The sequence below is a fragment of the Streptopelia decaocto genome (genome assembly GCF_964273445.1).
Source record: "Streptopelia decaocto genome assembly, chromosome: 10".
Classification (NCBI taxonomy): domain Eukaryota; kingdom Metazoa; phylum Chordata; class Aves; order Columbiformes; family Columbidae; genus Streptopelia; species Streptopelia decaocto.
Window position 1 is genome coordinate 12,132,401 of NC_138665.1, and position 17,335 is coordinate 12,149,735.

Genomic DNA, 17,335 nt, shown 5'->3' on the forward strand with positions numbered 1-17,335 from the left:
TTCACCCCAAGACCCCGACCCCGCGTCCCTACGCGTCCCTACGCGTCCCTACCACCCCCCCATACCTCGGCACGACCCCCGCTGCCTCCCCAGCCCCACTATGTACCCCCCACTCACCAGCCCACGCCCACACGCCGCCTTCCCGCGCTGCCCCGCGGCGGGTGGGGGGGATTTAAAAGGGCAACGACCCCGCGGGCAGCACAGCGGGGGTGGCGCCCCTCTTCCCCGGTCTACGTCCGCCGTGACTCTCCGACTGGTTCTTCCCTTCGCAGAGAACCCCGTGCGGTGAATTAGGGGCTCCCCCAGTTCACGGGGAGGGCTGAGAAATTGGTGGGGACACCATAAGGGGCATTGCCCCTTTAAGGGAGGCGGTGCTTCCCTGACGGGGGCGGGGAAGCGGCACGTGGTGCTGGCTGCGCAGGTGGAGCTTAGAGGAGCCTGCACCCCACCCCCGGTGTCTCAGCACCCCCGGTGGGGTCCTGCACTTCCCCACATGGGGTCCTCGGGTCACCTACGTGTTCTGCACCCCCCCCGTGTCCTGCACCCCCGACATGGGGTCCCTGGGCACCCCCGTGTCCTGCACCTCCCCGTGTCCTGCACCCCCCCGCGGTGTCCAGCACTCCTGTGGGGTCCCACACCCTCCCGTGGGGTTCAGCAGCGCCCCCCCCGCGCTTTCCCGCACCCCTCCGTGGGGTCCCCGGGCACCCCCTGCCCTGTCACCCTGCTCACCGCACCCCCCGGACTTGGGGGTGCCCCAGGCACATCGTGACCCTCCCGTGGGGGAGTTGCTGACTTCCGTGGGTGTCCCCCCCGTGCGCGTGTCCCGTGGGTGTCCGTGTCCCCCCACCCCATACTCAGGTCCCGTGGGTGCCGGGTCCCATGGGTGTCCATGTCCCCCCACCCCTGGGTACTACGGGTGCCCGCATCTCCCCAGATAGGACAGTGGGTGCTGTGCCCGCTCTGCTCTCCCCCCACCTTGGATCTCTCCCAGCTCCTCTTTTCGGGCTCTCGATTTCCCTTCCTCCCCCCTCTCCTTTTCGGCTCGCTTTTTTTGTATTTATCTCTGTGTTTTCCTTAGCGGCCGCAAAAGTTATTTTAATTTTTTCAGGATATTCAATAAAGGCTGCGGCGGAGGCGGGGGCTGTGGCGGGGGGCCCTGCATTCCTCACCCGTTACCGGACACCCATTTGTCCAAGACACCCATTTGGACGGCGCCGACATCGCGACATCAGAGCCACGGCGGGGCTGGCGTGTCCCCCGGCTTCCCTTGGACCCCCCCTCAAAAAAAATAAGCCCTGATGGGGCAGGAAAAGCTGGTGCTGCCAAAGGCGGGGTGGTGGGGGGCTGACAGGGTTTTTTTGGCGGGGGTCGTTGGCTGCGTTTGGGCTCCGTGGTTTGGGAGGCTCCGGGTGGTCGAGCCCTCGGTGGCCGCCGGGGTCGGGGTTTGGCTCGGGGGGGGAATCGCTGGCACCGGCCCACCTACGGCGAGCGGCGGGGTTTTGGGGGGGAAAACGACCCCAAAAGAGCAAATCTGTATCTGGGGGGAGTGGAGTTGGGGGGCTGTAGGGAAAGCTGGCACCCACCATCCCGAATTCCCCTGGATGCCACCGTGGGGACGGCTCTGTCACCCTCCATGTGCTGGCACTGGGCTCCACCCTGGAATGGGGACACCTCCGTGCACAGACGTCTTAAAACTGTCACCAAATGTGTCTGAATTAATGTAAGGTTTTTAATCATTAAAACTGATCCAAGGAGTGTGTAATGGTGATTGCATTCGCGGGTTCAAAAACAAACCCTTGAATGCATATTCCTAACTGCTTGCTCTGTTGTGTACTTGATATAATTCATAAAGACATTTTACTACCATGTGGAAAAACTCTTACAGGAGACTTACTTGCAGCAATAGCAGAAAAATGTGTCCCTTCTGCCATCATCTCGGTGCTGGATCATCAGGAATATTTCTGTTTGAATGGTATTTCAACTTAATCACTTTCACAGGAGATTTTTTCACAATAAATTTGAAAGTTCAGTCTAGGAAGGGAAATGAATGCTTAAATTCGTGTTACATAAAGAACAAGCCTGGCACCAAGGAGCAGATGGCACCAGCAGTGCTGAGCTGTACTCAGGGCTCCCGTTGCTCCATGTGAACACCATACCAAGTAGATACATCCAGTTAGCATTTCCATCACCTTGACCTCACCAGAATGTCAGCTGAAAAGAAGCCTGGATAAAGAAGTCCATGACTGGACACTTTTTGATGGTATAATAATGTCTTGTGTTTGCTACTTCTGTGGGTTTTAGGGGCCAAGGGAATGAACAGGAATGAATGGGGCAAACGCACAAGTTTTCTCCCTTTTGTCCCCGTTGGAGCTGGGCAGATCACCAGCCAGCTCCAGAGCTCCAGTGCCCCAGCAGGACAGCGCAGATGCGGCCTCCACAGGAGGAGCGAGCGCAGGGCAGGGACCGGCTGGCTCCAGCAGCTCGGCTGACAGGGGTCTAACGCAACTCTAAGGATATTTTTGCTAAAATTTCTGTGAAATCATGTTCCACGAAGCCGCCGCTGCTCGGCCTGGCCTTGCTGACCCGCTGCCTCCTGGCGGGGGAACGGCGGGCGGCGGCGCCCTCCGCGGAGCCGTCGGGGCCCCAGCTGCGCCCTCCGCGGAGCCGTCGGGGCCCCAGCTGCGCCCTCCGCGGAGCCGTCGGGGCCCCAGCTGCGCCCCCCGCGGGTCTCCGGGCGGCCATCGCCGGGCCCACACCACCCCCTAGTGCCCGCGGCGCGCCAGGAGCCGGCCGGCACCGAACCCCCGCAGGGGGCGGGCGGCAGGGCCTCGGCTTCCTCCCGCCCCCAGCCCCTCCTCTCCTCCGGGCCGGCCGCGTTCCGCCCCCTCCGCGCTCCGAGGGGCCGGCTCCTCCTCCCGCCGCCGCTCCGCGCCGCAGAGCCCGCCGTGCCGAAGCGCAGCCGAGCGCGATGGCCCGCGACGAGGCGGTGGCGGCCGGCGAGGAGGCGGCGGCCGAGGGGGGCGGCCTGCTGCTGGAGATCGTGGGGTCCCCGCTCAACCTGAGCCTGCTGGGGCTCTGCCTCTTCCTGCTCTACCAGATCCTGCGGGGCGAGCGGCCCGCGGGGCCGGCGGGCGAGGCGGACCCGCCGCCGCTGCCCAAGATGAAGCGCCGCGACTTCACGCTGGCGCAGCTGCGGCCGTACGACGGGGTGAGCGACCCCCGCATCCTCATGGCCATCAACGGCAAAGTCTTCGACGTGACCCGCGGCAGGCAGTTCTACGGGCCCGGTGAGGGCGGCGGGGGCGGGCGGCACGGCAAGCCCGGGGCGGCGGGACGGGACGGGCCCGGTGAGGGAGCTCCCGGCGCTTTGTGCCCGGGGCCGCTGGCCGGAGGGATCCGGCGGCCCTGCGCGGCTCGGCCTGCGCCGCCCGTTGCCGGGAGGGCCCGGGCCGGCTGCGCCGCGGGGCCGGTGCGGAGAGAGCTCGTTCCCTGACCCCGGGGATCGGCGGCTCCGTGTTAGTACCCGCCCCGCCCCCTGGCCCGCGGGATGAGCGCTCGGCCGAGCCGGCCCTGCGCTCTCGGCCCCGCTCCCGATCCCGAGGTTCGGAAAGGATTCGTTCTGCTCAGCGCTGCGGAGGGCGCTGGTGCAGCCGGCAGCGCCGGGACCCGCCTGCCCGGGGAGCCGGGGCACGGGCGCTGCCGCTCCCCGCGCTCCGGACTCGGGCCTCGGTGCTGTAAAAGTTCCGGCTTTGCCAGCTTACGTTGCTTCATTGTTGTCTTTATTTTCGCAGGGCAGGTTACACACACTGCAAGGGGTTGTGCCTCTGTTGGGCTGGGCGGCTCCATTGGCCTCGGGTGCCTGTGCCCGGTGCCAGGCAGCAGAAGCGAAGTGTGTTCTCTGTGTTTACATTCCATTCCCAGCTTGTACTGGACATCACACAATTGTATATTTATACTAAATACCTAGCAATTTGGGTTAAACCAGCTTCCTATCAGGAGTGTTGGCAGTTAAAATGTGCGAAGATTGTGCCATGTGGAGACTTAACAGAGCAGCTAGTGATGAAGTGGGTGGGAGTGTATGCACCCAGGTGTAAGAGTTTAATCACCTCCACTAGGGCATATTGTTGTTTGTTTGTTTCACTGAGTCTTGCTAATTTGAACCAGTATCTGTCTGGTCCAACCACTCCTGAGCTGTCCAAGACAGCTGATGGCTGCAGCAATGAGCTGCCAGTGCTGCTCGGAGACAAGGAGAACAGTGCAGGTACTACGTATTTGAGAGCATGATGGGATTAGTAATTCTGGTCCAAATATAGGCTGGAGTCTGTCACTGAAGGATGCCGGACTGTAACTTTGCATTCTGCAGCAGTCGAGATGATGTGTACACTGAGTTAGACATGCAGTTTTGTCTTTGTGCAAACTGAAAACAACTTAAGGACCGTGCTTTGGCTGCCACCTTCCTTGACAACAGCAACAGCTGCCCACTGTATCTAATTTGGTCATTGCTGAATGGTTAATCACAGTGTCTGGCTACTTTGGGTTTCATCTTAATGGAAAAGTAGGATTCTTTTGATGAATTTAGGAAAAGGCACACTCTGGGACATGTGGAAGATGGCATGTTCTCTACAGTAACCAGAGTCCACATCTAACTTCTTTAAGCTCCCTTAAGAACTTTCAGTGTCTAGTTGCAACACCTGATATCTCAATTTTCGCCTTGTCATGCAAGCAAGTTAATAATTAATGAAATTTAGCAAGAGCCTGTCTTGATAAGATATCTCTGATCTACTGTGAGTTGCATGTTCTGATCATTTGAGTTCATCTTGCGTTTTGAAAGTTTTAATAGAAGTTTCTTCCAAGTTGGTAATTTCTAGTATCTCTTCCCATGGTTTTGTTTCTTGTCCTCTTCCTCCGTTATCCATTATTACCAAGTAGAATAAAACTTAAAAACATTTCAAAAGTTTGAGGCAGCTCTGACCCACAGGTCATCATCTGTTTCACTTTGGGGATTCTGATCCATGAAAATTGTATCACATCTGTTACCTCTGTAATAATGCTGCTTATGTCTTTATTTTAAAGATGGCCCGTATGGGATTTTTGCTGGAAGAGATGCATCCCGAGGTCTTGCCACTTTCTGCCTGGATAAGGAGGCTTTGAGGGATGACTATGATGACCTCTCTGATCTCGACGCGACGCAGCAAGAGACCTTGATGAACTGGGAGTCACAATTCACTTGTAAGCAACTTTAAACCTATTTACAAAGCAGTCGCTAACTAGTGTGTAATAAGGGAAGCAATGGTTAAAAGGCTGTTACCAGCTGGAGGCATCAGTCGAGAACCTTACTTTGAGTTAATACCTCAGTTTACTAAGTATTACTAGAACTACTGACACTCAAAATAATTAAGAGAAATGTCAGGTTTTCCTTCTGCATCCTCCCTCCCCCCGGTCCTTACAGAACCACAGGAGAGATGCAAACACTGTCATAGATGTATAAGACCACCCAAAAGTTGACAGGAATTGGGAATTTTACTCAAAATGGATTATTCTGCATGGCCTTGCTGGTGGCTTTATCAGGTTCATGGACAACTGTATCCAGCAGACTTTCTCCCCCAGAAGGTGATCAGGAATGGGCAAATGCTGGTCACTGCCATGCCAGCGATGGCCAGAGTGGCAGAGGAAAAAAAGGCACCTTGCACACTTGAGATGTTTGTTCTAACAGTAACAGAAGGAAGCCACTTTCATAGCTGCCTTCTTTTTCTGTGCTTAGTATTACAAGTTTTAAAAAGGCAATTCCAACTGTCTTATGTTATGTGCCTCAACTTGCTGCTCAAAAAGGAGAAAGTCAAACCACAGTTGAATGGAAATTGGTGTGTCGACCTTGTACCAGGGCATGCCCACTGCTATGTTTGGGTTTTTTTATCCTATTGTGTATCCTGTTGATGAAAAATAATTCCTCCATATCTCATGATGCCTTTTAGGCAAGTGAACGCCAAAGGGATTATTTCTACTCAGATAAGACAAAAATAAATATATCAGTTGTTTGTCTTTATGAACTTCTCTATATATATGATGGAAGTTGCATCTACAAAAAGTAGTGCAGTGGAAATCAAATGTTTTTTTTTGTTTTAAATCTAGTGTTCAGTATTAAAGATTTACTATTGCTAGCTAGAATGGAGCTTTCCTCCATATAATGTCATTAGAATGTCCCAGTCCTGACCTGATGTGCCCCTACTATTTTGGTGCTCTTCTTGTCTTAATCAAGACTGTTAATCATGCCACACTGAATGGCTGTTCTATGATGCTAACAAGTGTGTCGCAGAAAACAGAACTGTGCTACCCAATATCTGACCTAAACTAGTGTTTAAATCTACCTTTTCAAGAGTCTGGGCATCAGGGCTGCCAGTGAGCTGCACTCTTTTTAATTACTATGTTTATAGTAAATCTGGCAATTAGTTACTTTAAATTTGTATTAATTGTAACAACAATGCTCATCTGAAATACCTGTAGTCAGAGGCATCTTTTGCTCTGTTGAAGTTGACAAATGGGCAGCATAGCACAGCTCTCAATTCTTACATGTATCTGATCTTGCATTTAACATGTTCAAAAAGAGATATAAAAGAAGGTGGAGGCTTAGCTGCATAATCGGATACCAGATCCATCTTTAGGAGAAAATCTCTAATAGGCCAGAAGAAAGATCCTAATATTTTCAACATATATTACAAAAACTAAAAACCCTTGGAAGCTGAGTACGTGTCCGCATGTATGTGTGTGCGTGTATAACACATAATGTAAATATTCTAACAATACCATTGGTTAGAAAACTAACTTTGACATTGGCAAGAGAAATAATCTAATCCAGGATTCTGTTTCTTTAGCTGGATGAGTCCCTCAGTTTACATGTGTCTTTACATTCATTCATCTTTTGGCTTAGGCAATAGAAGGAGAACTATGTTTACATTCACTTTGCATGTTTCTTACACTTACTACAACATTAACAGTAGTTCAGATAGTTTATTTTGGCTTTTCTCCTTCCTCCCAGTGTTTGGAACAAGTTGCTGAGAGCTGTTTTATTATAATACAGGCACGTTGTTAACACAGGAAACGGACCGAAGAGTTAAAAAGGTACATCTTCAGGGCACAATAATGATTTGGATTATTATTTTCTTTCCCACAGTTAAATACCCCTATGTTGGTAAACTGCTGAAGGAAGGGGAGGAGCCCACTGTGTACTCTGATGAAGAGGAAAAAGATGCCCAGGATGCAAAGAAAGACTAGAGACTGCAATGGGGAACAATCCCTCTTTGAATCATCAAGGATCATTTCTAACATTCCACTTCTGTTTTACACGTTGCAATAGCAGCAATTCTTACAAAAGGTCCAGAGTTCCAGTAAATTGTTTCTTTTCGAAGGTTTCCTTTCCAAATTCAGTGGTAAACTACTGATGTTCTGTCTTTCTTCAAACCTGCATAATCTGAAGTATGCACGAAAAATGTCTGTGCAAAAGTAAACTGCAATTTTGGCAATAAAGGACCATCACTGTTTTTCTTCTATCACTATTTAGTTCAGAGTAGGTTGAAATCCATTTTTTTAATTAACAACCTAGCACTGTGGACACAAGCACAAGAGTAACTTCACATACGCAATGCCAAATCCACTAAATCTCATTTTGTGTTAACTTTTGCAGGATCTGGGCCTTGGGTTCTAATTCCTTTAGAAAAGGGACTGCATTTCATTTGTCCATGAAGCATCACACTCATTTGTGGTGCACTGCAATTCAACATTATGTAAGATAATTTGGCTTTTATACATAGTGGCTTACAGACTAAACACCAACTTCTCAAAAATTCTTATCTTTTTAAAAGGATAAATCACTTTTAGATACTTAGAGGTTAAATCACTTTAGATAATAAGAACTGATGAATACTTGATGTATTCAGTCATGCACAATTATGCATGGATTAATATTATTTGTTTACTTTTAAAGCACATCTGAAGTGTTACAAAGGTTTAAATAGGTTTAACTAGGCATCCCTAAAACCAGGTACACCATGAAGTGTGACTTGACTGGACTACTATTCATTCACTTTTCCTCTTAGTAAAACTCTTCTGTGAGTTTTAATGAAATTACATTAAGCCAGGAAGATGAGCTGCTATTGATTCTTAGGCCTAAAAGACTTGCTGGTATGACACAATTAACAAGTGCTCTTGTACATGCAGCTTTAACTAGCAGAAAAATGTTACTGGTCAATGTAACTTACTCAAGATTCCTGTACAAAATAAAATAACATGGTGTGAGCCATTTCTGTGTTGAGGCCTTTGTTGCTCTGGAATGTTGCCATTAAAAGAAACGGCACAATCTCACGCATAACCTGCAATGCCGTACCTGGGGCACCTGACCTTTCAATTGCTTTTTACTTATTTGCTCTCTCAACTCACATCCATGCTGAAGTACTAAGTTTGTCGTGACTACGTAACCTCATCTCCTGCCAGCAGGGGCTGGGTAAATGGATTCAACCAAGGCAAAATGTCACAGTGCTCCTTCATCATCCCAGAATACTTCTGCAAAACTTTCTCAGAAATTCCAAGGAGATAACTAATGATTTGCTGATCACTCATAAATGCGTTTCTTGTCCAGGTGATTGTGCTCAGGGAACTTGATCAGATGGGCACCTGTATTTAGTTTCACTGCTTTGGCTGTTCCTGAGTAGGAAGGTGTAAACTAGGCAAGATTGATTGGAAGTAGAGTGCATCGCACAACATCGACTTTCAAAAACAAGTTGACACAACGTATTAAAGCACCCGAGACCATCTGTGTTGAGAACTAATTACTTTCGCTCAGTCCTAACGCTGTCACAGCATTTTCTTTTTGTTATAGTGGGCCTTTGAATGAAGAGTGTGTTTGGTTGAGCCAGACAGCCCGCATGAAGTGGTGTGGTATGAACTACCTAATGAAGGTATAGAGACAAATGCAAATCTCATCATGACCTTTGTGTTGCTGTTTTACTTTTTAGAGACATTCATAATCTGCAAACTACTACTAATGGTTTACCTCAAATCAGAAATGTGCTTATTTTATTTAAGGCAGAAAATAAAATACTCTTGCATAACGGTGGTGGTTTTATTTACTGCAACAACACTTGATACTTAATCCTCCCCCAGTTTTTCAAGTTTTACATTGTCTTTCTCCAATATCTTACATTATCCAACACACAGCATGTATGTTCTAAATGAATAGCTGTGAATGCAGAATATTAAAATACAGAACATGGTCCTGCTTAGCTGTTGCAAAAACAGAGTTAGGCATATAAAGGCCTAAGTACTTGTTAACACTGAGCAAAAGCTGGGGCTTTGGAAAACTTCCATGAAGTAGAAATAGGCTGGGCTGGAACCCACCATCCAGTGGGCCCAGCCATCTGACTCTCACATCTGTGCCTCTTGGCAAGAAGTACCACACCTTGGTAACACCACTAACTTTTTCAGAGAAAACAAACAGAATTTATTGTGAAAGGGGAAGAAGTGAGTCACAAAAGCAGTGGTTTCATGAAGCAGCAGGCAGGGATTTTATTTTCTTCTAAAGTGCTGGAGAAAATGGATGGGTTAACTTCTTTTTTTGCTCTTTGTTCATTGCAACTTGATCCCTCCCTCCAACAGCGACTGGCTGCAATGACTAAGCAAGGAGGCCTGTGCCCGGGAAATGGCTGGACTGCACATTAACCAAGTAAGACACGATGGCCAACTAGGAGCAGAGACTGTCAGCAACCTCCCTCACCTCAAGTGTCCCGACACCTATTACGTGTCTGTCACAAAGGCACACCTGAGGAGCTCTCGGACAAATCAGAACAACTGAGTAGCATCTCGTTTACAACCACTTCTGACATACTATCAACCGCTTTGTAAAACTCAGATGTTCTTTTATCTGGACTCTACTTGCTCGTAATCATCTTTATTAGCTCTTACTTCGTGCTGTTTGAGTTACACAACAACAAAAAAAATCAGTAATGAATGCTTATGTCGAGAGTTACGCAAGAGGTTTTACAAAAGGTGAGGCGTTTCTATGCTTTACCTGGCATCTCTGGATTAAAAAGAAAGGGCTTTCTATCATAATTGCTGTATTCTTGTATTTCAAGCAGATGGACTGATGTAATAACAGACATTGTGTATTTCTGCTTTTAAAAACAGCCTGGAGGATTTTGACTTCAGTATTCAGCACAAGGTACAGCCAAGAGGGTGCGTGTTTCCAATAGCAAAGCTCAGTGCGACACTCCCTGGGCAGAAGTTCTCACTGGCTCCATTAGGTGACATTTTCAGATTCGACTGCAAAATCTGCCATCTCAGGGCCCTGCTTCAGACATGCCAAACACTGTTTCCATAGAAAAAAACAAAAAATGTCTTGAAACAATAGCACACACCAGGCTCAAACTGAACAGTGTGAAATTACACCAGCAGTGTTAAACCTTTCCATTGCTGAACTATGTAAATGCTGCTTTTAATGCATCTTTTCAACTATTAAATGTGCTAGTGGTCTAAACATTCTGTAACTTTCATAGTTGAGATGTGACATTTATTCCTACAACTACTGAAATTTAATCTACAAAGCTATGTATTTTAAAAGTTTTAAAGCAAACTGTTAAATGTATCTTTAAATCTTAGCCTTTAGGATAATAAAATTACACTCAACAGTCCAGCATATGAAAGGGTGGGGCTCAAATTCAGTGTGTCGATAGGAAAAGTAAAGAATTAATATTAAAACACCTGAAAACAGGTTCTGAATAATGCCACGTGCAAACAAGTAGGAAACCCCTAAGTTCTGTTTCAGTGTGAAGATTACAATGGTGTCTCACACCTTAAAGACACATTTTATTTACTAACAATGAGGGCTTGGAGATGGAGGATTTGCTTTATCAATTTCAATCGATAAAGGTGAACTCAAGAAGCAACTACAGAACCGGTGTATTTATTTGTTATTGAATATTGTGACATGTTGATAAAACACTGGAAATTTACACCAGAGGAAATCTTCAGATCCTGCTCCCCTAGATTAACAAAAAGAAATGCTTTCTCACCTGTAATCAAAAGGCCTGTCTCATGGGAAAAGGGGACTTATACACACAGAACTGCCTATAGATTGACAGAGGAGGAAGTTTTGTCACCTTTAATCCACAAATATTGCATAGAGAAAACACACCCTTGGTATGTCATATCGGCACAAAAGAAATATTTCACACGGCCAACAAATACAGTAGTTGATCTTCATTATAACTGTATAAAATACTAAAATGGAGAGTTAAGAGGGGTATAAATGTTCTCCAAAATAGACGGAAAATATTTATGTCAAGAAAATAAGATCTTTTTAGATAAAAGTAACAGGTTAACAGTACTCTGAGTAGCAACCATTTGTCATCCCTGACCCTGAAAAGGCACTCAACATCTGAGCGTGTAAACAGAGAAGATGGATAAAAATTGGCTTAGAAGCCTGTAGGAATCATCAGTATTGAACACTCGGGGAAAACCATGAACAACTACAATTTTTAGTTACTATTTATTAGAGCAGAAGTTATAAACATGGGTAAGATTCTATGTAATGAAGGCAACATCATCACATTAACTTAGTATATTGACACATAATAAATAAAGCATATTAAAATGAAAACTGAAGTAAACAGTGTATTGAACTTAGAACTGGTCCTCTGTATCTTGCTAACGGACTTTGTCCAAAAGCAATTGTGGCTATCTTCTGAATATAGCCAGCTGGACAAATATGGATACAACCCAAGCTCCTAGACTGCGTTTTCACACTTTTATCTAAATGCAGCACAAATCTGACAGCATTTGACAATTCTTCTGGAATTTATTTGTAAGCAAACTCACACTAAATAGCAATCTCGTTGCACGTGCCTTCAAAAGGGCACATTTTGACATCTTGTGAACAAACGTCCAACCTGCATATCTCTGGGGACTGTCATTATGCTGACAAGCACGACCCTTTCACTATCTAACGTTCAGAGTTTTGCTCAGACAATCATTCCGATTCCTGGAAGCACTACATCTACACCTTCAGTGAAATCCGCCCTCCTAAAGACCAGCGAGTTTTCACAAACACCTCTAGAACTGTAAACAGAAAACAAGCATTTTTTTCACTGTGGGTTTTACAGAGGATGGGAATTTTTTTTTCGCATTTGGACATCTATTACTTCCCGCAATTGAGTGTAGAAGTCCCCCACACCTTCCAGTCCCATCATTTTAACCACCTGATTGAGGATGCACTTGATATGTTTGCTATAGGATTTACATAGCTATGTTTTTCTTTTCCAATGACTTGTTATTACTAAATACCGTAACTTGGATATTTACATTATTCCCTACATTTAATCAGAATATAACACACTGAGATCTCAATCTGTAACCTTTCAAATTCTTAGCAACTGGTCCACACAGGTCTGTCTGGCCCTGGGGAAGTTTTGGTCCTCTGTTATCCAAAAGGCAAACACAGATTCTGGTTTTGTGGCTCACTACATCAGTTTGATAATCTAACCAAAGGAATTAGCTAAGCAAAAAAACCCCTTTAATGGTCAAAGGGCTTTCTTCTCCCACTTCTATAGAAAAACTTAAGAGGTATTATACAGTGGCTGTTCAGCATCCTCTTCTGGGCTCTGCTCCACAGAAAGTATCTGAGCAGGGGTTTGTCTGAATTACCTCAAGAGGAAACAGAGGGCATCCTCTGACATCAGCATCCATCTCTCTTCTCAGCATTAACTTCCTCTCATCTCCTGTAGATAAGTACATGAAAAAAGTTACTTGAAGTGAGTTTGCTGAGGCGCAGGGAGGGAAAGGGTATGGGGAGGTAGCTGTAAGGTATCTGCCAATGAACTGAAAACACAGTAAATTGTGAAAGGGCTGTGAGTGACTATAGCCAGAAATGCAGCAATTAACAGACTAACCACCTAGCTGCTAATACTTTGCTCTCCAATTAAGCAAACACAACTCTTCAACTGCAGCTGCACATTGTGTGTTTCCAAGCTGAACTGAACAAACTTTGACTGCAGAGAAGTCACACTCTTTTTTTTACGCTATGTTTATACTTGTAAAAATTCTTCTTAAAAATGCTTACCACTCATCATTGAAAGAACTGTGGCAACTAACCTCACCTGCCAGAGACCTCAGTTCTGGTGTCCCTCTTTCTCACCTGTCCTCTGGAGGGTCTCCTGAAGCGGGGAGCCATCATGAGGGGGAACATCTGGTGCTGCCATGGCGGTGTGAAGTGACTTGAACTTCACTTTGTTGTGGAATATTTTCTTACATTTTCTTTGTATGTTTCTGAGAGACTCCAGCTGCATGCAACTGTCCACCTCTGAAAAGCCACATTCATCAGATGAAATATCAGAAGAAAGCTTTTTTCGCTTTTTCTTCATTTTGTGAGCATTTCTCTCTGCTTCCCCGGGCTGTCTCTCACTTTTCTGTCCTTCATGCCTTAATTTACTACTAGACCTCTTATGCAACTTTTTACGCTTATGTTCACATTGTCTTGCCAAGCCCTCATGAAGAGAATTAGAACAGAGGCTACATTTGCTGCTTTCCTCCTCTTGACCTTCCAGAGTTACATTTTTAAGGTAAACCATTAATTTTCTTTCTCCTGCTCTTGCAGGCAAACAGCCTTTATTACTATTGCTGTAAATTTCTTCACACCTTCTTTTTGTCCTCTTCACTGAGCCTCTACGTGGCTCTCTGAAGTACTCAGAATCACCAATCTCTTCCAACAAACCCTTTAATCTGCAAGCAGGTCTACATGTCTTGTATGGTACAGTGTCCCCATTGATACCATCTTCTTGTTTGAACTCCTTATCACAGGTAACAGCAGCGCAATCCAAAAAATGATTCAGTCCAGTACGTGGCAAGTTATCAACAGTGAGTGAGTCATTCCTCTGCACTCCAAACGCTTTTGCAAATGTACCCACGTAGGTCTTGTTTCCTAACACCATGTCTATTGACTCAGGTTCTCCAACAGTGACCAGTTTATCATTATCATTGCTACTACAATTTCTCTTGAGGTTCTGCACAGGACTCACTTCTCTGAAGTGCTGACCATGTTTGTTACTCAAGCTGATGTCAAAATCATTATCACCATCAGATACCACTCTCTTCCACCAGCACTTGTTCACAGTGGTTTTTGGCTCGAAGCAAACACGTGCATAGCGTGGCGTCTGATAGTAGTTTAGTAAATAATGGATGAATTCATCAGTCTCATAAATCTTTTGCTTTTGGCAACTGTTTCCATCGGACACTGCCTGCGTGTAAACTACATTCAACCTCGGGTAGTCCCTTTCCTCACGAGATTCGATGACCCTGCAGTCCTGAGTAACTGTAATGAGTAAAGATCCACAGGAGCCGCACGCACCTCTGCCAGGCAGTCTGCCCGCACCTGGGGCTGCAGAGGGGACATTCAAAATCGTCCTGACTATATGATGAGCAGATGCACAGAAGTTACCCACATCTCCTTCCTCACTAAATAAGCTGCTACCTTCTTGGGTTAACAGACACTTAAGCTCTTCCTTATGTTGCAACTCTTTGTGTGTATGGTAATAGGAGTTAATTGGTTCCTGATGTATGTCTTTCAACGCTGCTTCAGAAAAGGAATTGTCCTCCCTTATGCCCAAGGAAAGATCCACTTTTTGACTTGCCAACTGCACAAAATCCTTCAAATAAAAAAAAAATCAGAAAAATGAATATGTACATTTATTGAACAGTACAGAGAGTGCTAAACTGCAAACTCATATATAAGCAGTCCTACAGTCAGAAGAACTATAGAGGTGAGGGATGAGTTTGGCTAACGTCACAGCTCACTACATACAGGCTCACTATTCATCTATCATCTATCGTCATATAGGCTCACTATTCCAAAGTCAGAACTACAGATCTTTAATCATCGCAGAAAGCTGCATTCAAAATTAGATGAGGAAGTGGTCCTTTCAATCAATTCACCTCTCTCACTGCAACTGCATAAGAAAATATTTATTCTTTCTCTGACCACAACATCACTAGTATTGCATGCAAGTAGAAAATCACAACACTTTTGTAGAGCAAATATTTGATTTAGAACAAATTGCTTTGTTATACGTTGTTTTAAGTGGGCCCAGAGACAACCAGTCTAAAGCTTTCCAAGTGGTGAAGCCAAGAAGACAGAAGCTTATCTAACACATCACCTTCATAACTAAGAAGGCATATGGCAGTTGTTACGGGGCTCTAAAGGTCCGGCAGAATGGTAAGGGCAGCCTCTGAATTCAACTCTTAGTAAATTACAGCCCTTTAGAAATCGGTAAACTTAAGGACTGGGGAAAACACACACTTGTTAAAAGCTGCAAGTAGATTTTTCCTTAGCAAATAGTCAAGACAACACCATGTCAGCACCCCTGAGACATGAAAACCCCTGATTTCATTAAAAAAAACTATTTTTCTGAGCCTAACGCGCTAAAATAAACCTTCAAACGTTAATCTGTGTGCAAAAGCCTCACAACATTTTAATCGCTCCTCTGCTGACTTTCCCAAGACATCAGCTGAATCAAATGGAAACACAACGGACAGCTTAATGTTGGCCACAAATGAGGCTCTTAGAAATGCAACTGGCATATTCTGTGTCCATTGAATTCTGCCACTTGCCGACCTGAGACCAAAACAAGCAGAGACGGCATCATTTGTGTCCCTGCCCTGAAACTCCTGATTTGCAACACTGGACCAAGTCCAGCCTATTTTAACGTAGTAACGACAAGGCCTTGAACAAGTACCAAAGGCAAAGTTTCTGGGTGGAAATGTGCTGCCTTTGCTCCCAGGGCAAGGCTGAGAGCAGAGTGTCGCACGACTTGGACCTCAGGCCTTGTCAGTGTTCGGTCCGTCCCAAGGCGTTCTGAATAGCATCAAGACATCAAATGTCTAGCGAATTATTCAAGTTGTTAACAAATACCCTTCAAAATTTAAAATATGTTTTAAAATAGTCTTACTTTCACACGGTTTAACAGCACTGTAAGCAGTCTGACAGACTCCACTCTTCTCTGAGCTAGCAGGGATTTCCTTTCTTCCCATTCAGGCATATTCTCTGGCCACTGCTGTTCTTCAGCTGGTACCTTCTGCTGCTTTGGGGGATGTTTCTCATCTCCATCTATCTGCCTCTCTTCTCTCCTCTCGAGCTTAGTTTTCTTTTTTTCTCTCTTGAACTTCTTTGCATCACCACGTCTTTTTCTAGGTAATTATCAATATGGGACAATTTAGATGACACTTGTTTTACATTTTGAGTCCTGGGGAATTGGATGCAAGTCTTTGAGGTGCTAATAAAAAGCAACCAGTTGCCAAGAATCTGCACGTGGCTAACAAGAAATATTTTTTGTTAGAATACGTTAAAAAAAACCCACATGCATCTAACTGATGCACATGTCTAGAGAGTTCTTTGTTCCTTCAAATGGTTTGCATTCTAGGATTTTCTTTATAATCACTGCCAAGACAACTGATTCACGTTATCATTTGTCTCCAAGGACACAACTAGAGACTGATCATTTGGATCCAGTTCTTATGTTAACAAATCTCCCCTATAGATTAGCACAAGGGTCCCATTTAAGATGTATTACAAAACTATTTCCACTGTTCTCAAACCTATTTGAAGCTTTGTGCTGGGTTTGGCTGGGATAGAGTTAACTTTTTCACCATAGCTAGTATGAGGCTGTGGTTCGCTTTTGTGCTGGAAGCAGTGTTGATAACACGGGGATGTTTTAGCCACTGTGGAGCAGTGCTTACACAGAGTCAAGGGCTTTTCTGCTCCTCACACCCACCAGTGAGTGGGCTGGGGGGCACAAGGGGTTGGGAGGGGACACAGCTGGGACATGTGAGCCCAACTGACCATGTCACTATCACATGTGGTGCAGCCCAGCTGTGCTGGGGCTGGCTGAGCACCCGCCTGCCACTGGAAGTGGGGAATGAATCCCTTGTTTTGCTTTGGTTGTGTGTGCAGCTTTTGCTTTACCTGTCTTTATCTCAATCCACAAGTTTTCTCACTTTTACCATCACAACGAAGTGTGTCAGAAATATTTTTGAGAAAGTATTTGAACAATAAGGTATTAACAATGGAAGCATAGCAATGTTTTCAGAGACTTCGCATTAGAGTTGCTATGCTCCGGGTGCAAAGTGTTGGGGTTTTTTAAAACATGTAGGTGTGTAACATGATTAATTACTAGTGACAGTTTAGAATGCTAACCAAACACGTTATTTGCAGAATTAAAACTTCAATATACTACTATTAATCTTATGTAAAATTTAAGAACACTGCCCTAAATATAACAAGGAAAAAATTACACTTAAAAAG

At 45.6% G+C, this 17,335-nt stretch overlaps 2 protein-coding genes across 2 annotated transcripts; one reads left to right on the forward strand and one right to left on the reverse strand.

Moving 5' to 3' along the window:
- The first annotated feature begins 2,896 nt into the window (after window positions 1-2,896).
- PGRMC1 (progesterone receptor membrane component 1) lies at window positions 2,897-7,547 on the forward strand. Its single transcript, XM_082062261.1, has 3 exons — window positions 2,897-3,287; window positions 5,074-5,229; window positions 7,169-7,547. The coding sequence occupies exons 1-3, from the start codon at window positions 2,969-2,971 to the stop codon at window positions 7,267-7,269; spliced, it is 576 nt and encodes a 191-aa protein (XP_081918387.1). The 5' UTR covers window positions 2,897-2,968; the 3' UTR covers window positions 7,270-7,547.
- Window positions 7,548-7,590: 43 nt separating this feature from the next.
- On the reverse strand, window positions 7,591-16,215 carry LOC309444446 (A-kinase anchor protein 17B-like). The gene is made up of 4 exons (XM_082062260.1): window positions 15,984-16,215; window positions 13,178-14,684; window positions 12,688-12,761; window positions 7,591-12,102 (listed from the first exon to the last, which is right to left on the reverse strand). Exons 1-4 carry the CDS (start codon window positions 16,071-16,073, stop codon window positions 12,097-12,099), a joined length of 1,677 nt encoding a protein of 558 aa, XP_081918386.1. The 5' UTR covers window positions 16,074-16,215; the 3' UTR covers window positions 7,591-12,096.
- Window positions 16,216-17,335: the final 1,120 nt, after the last annotated feature.

Excerpts from the sequence above, each read along its gene's own strand:
- LOC309444446 (XM_082062260.1), bottom strand. The coding sequence starts at position 16,073 with ATGCCTGAATGGGAAGAAAGGAAATCCCTGCTAGCTCAGAGAAGAGTG. Across the intron at positions 14,685-15,983 it reads TGCTGTTAAACCGTGTGAAA|GATTTTGTGCAGTTGGCAAG; the intron begins GTAAGACTATTT and ends TTTTATTTGAAG. Across the intron at positions 12,762-13,177 it reads GGAGACCCTCCAGAGGACAG|GAGATGAGAGGAAGTTAATG; the intron begins GTGAGAAAGAGG and ends ACTTATCTACAG.
- PGRMC1 (XM_082062261.1), top strand. The coding sequence starts at position 2,969 with ATGGCCCGCGACGAGGCGGTGGCGGCCGGCGAGGAGGCGGCGGCCGAG. Across the intron at positions 3,288-5,073 it reads CAGGCAGTTCTACGGGCCCG|ATGGCCCGTATGGGATTTTT; the intron begins GTGAGGGCGGCG and ends TTTATTTTAAAG. Across the intron at positions 5,230-7,168 it reads CTGGGAGTCACAATTCACTT|TTAAATACCCCTATGTTGGT; the intron begins GTAAGCAACTTT and ends TCTTTCCCACAG.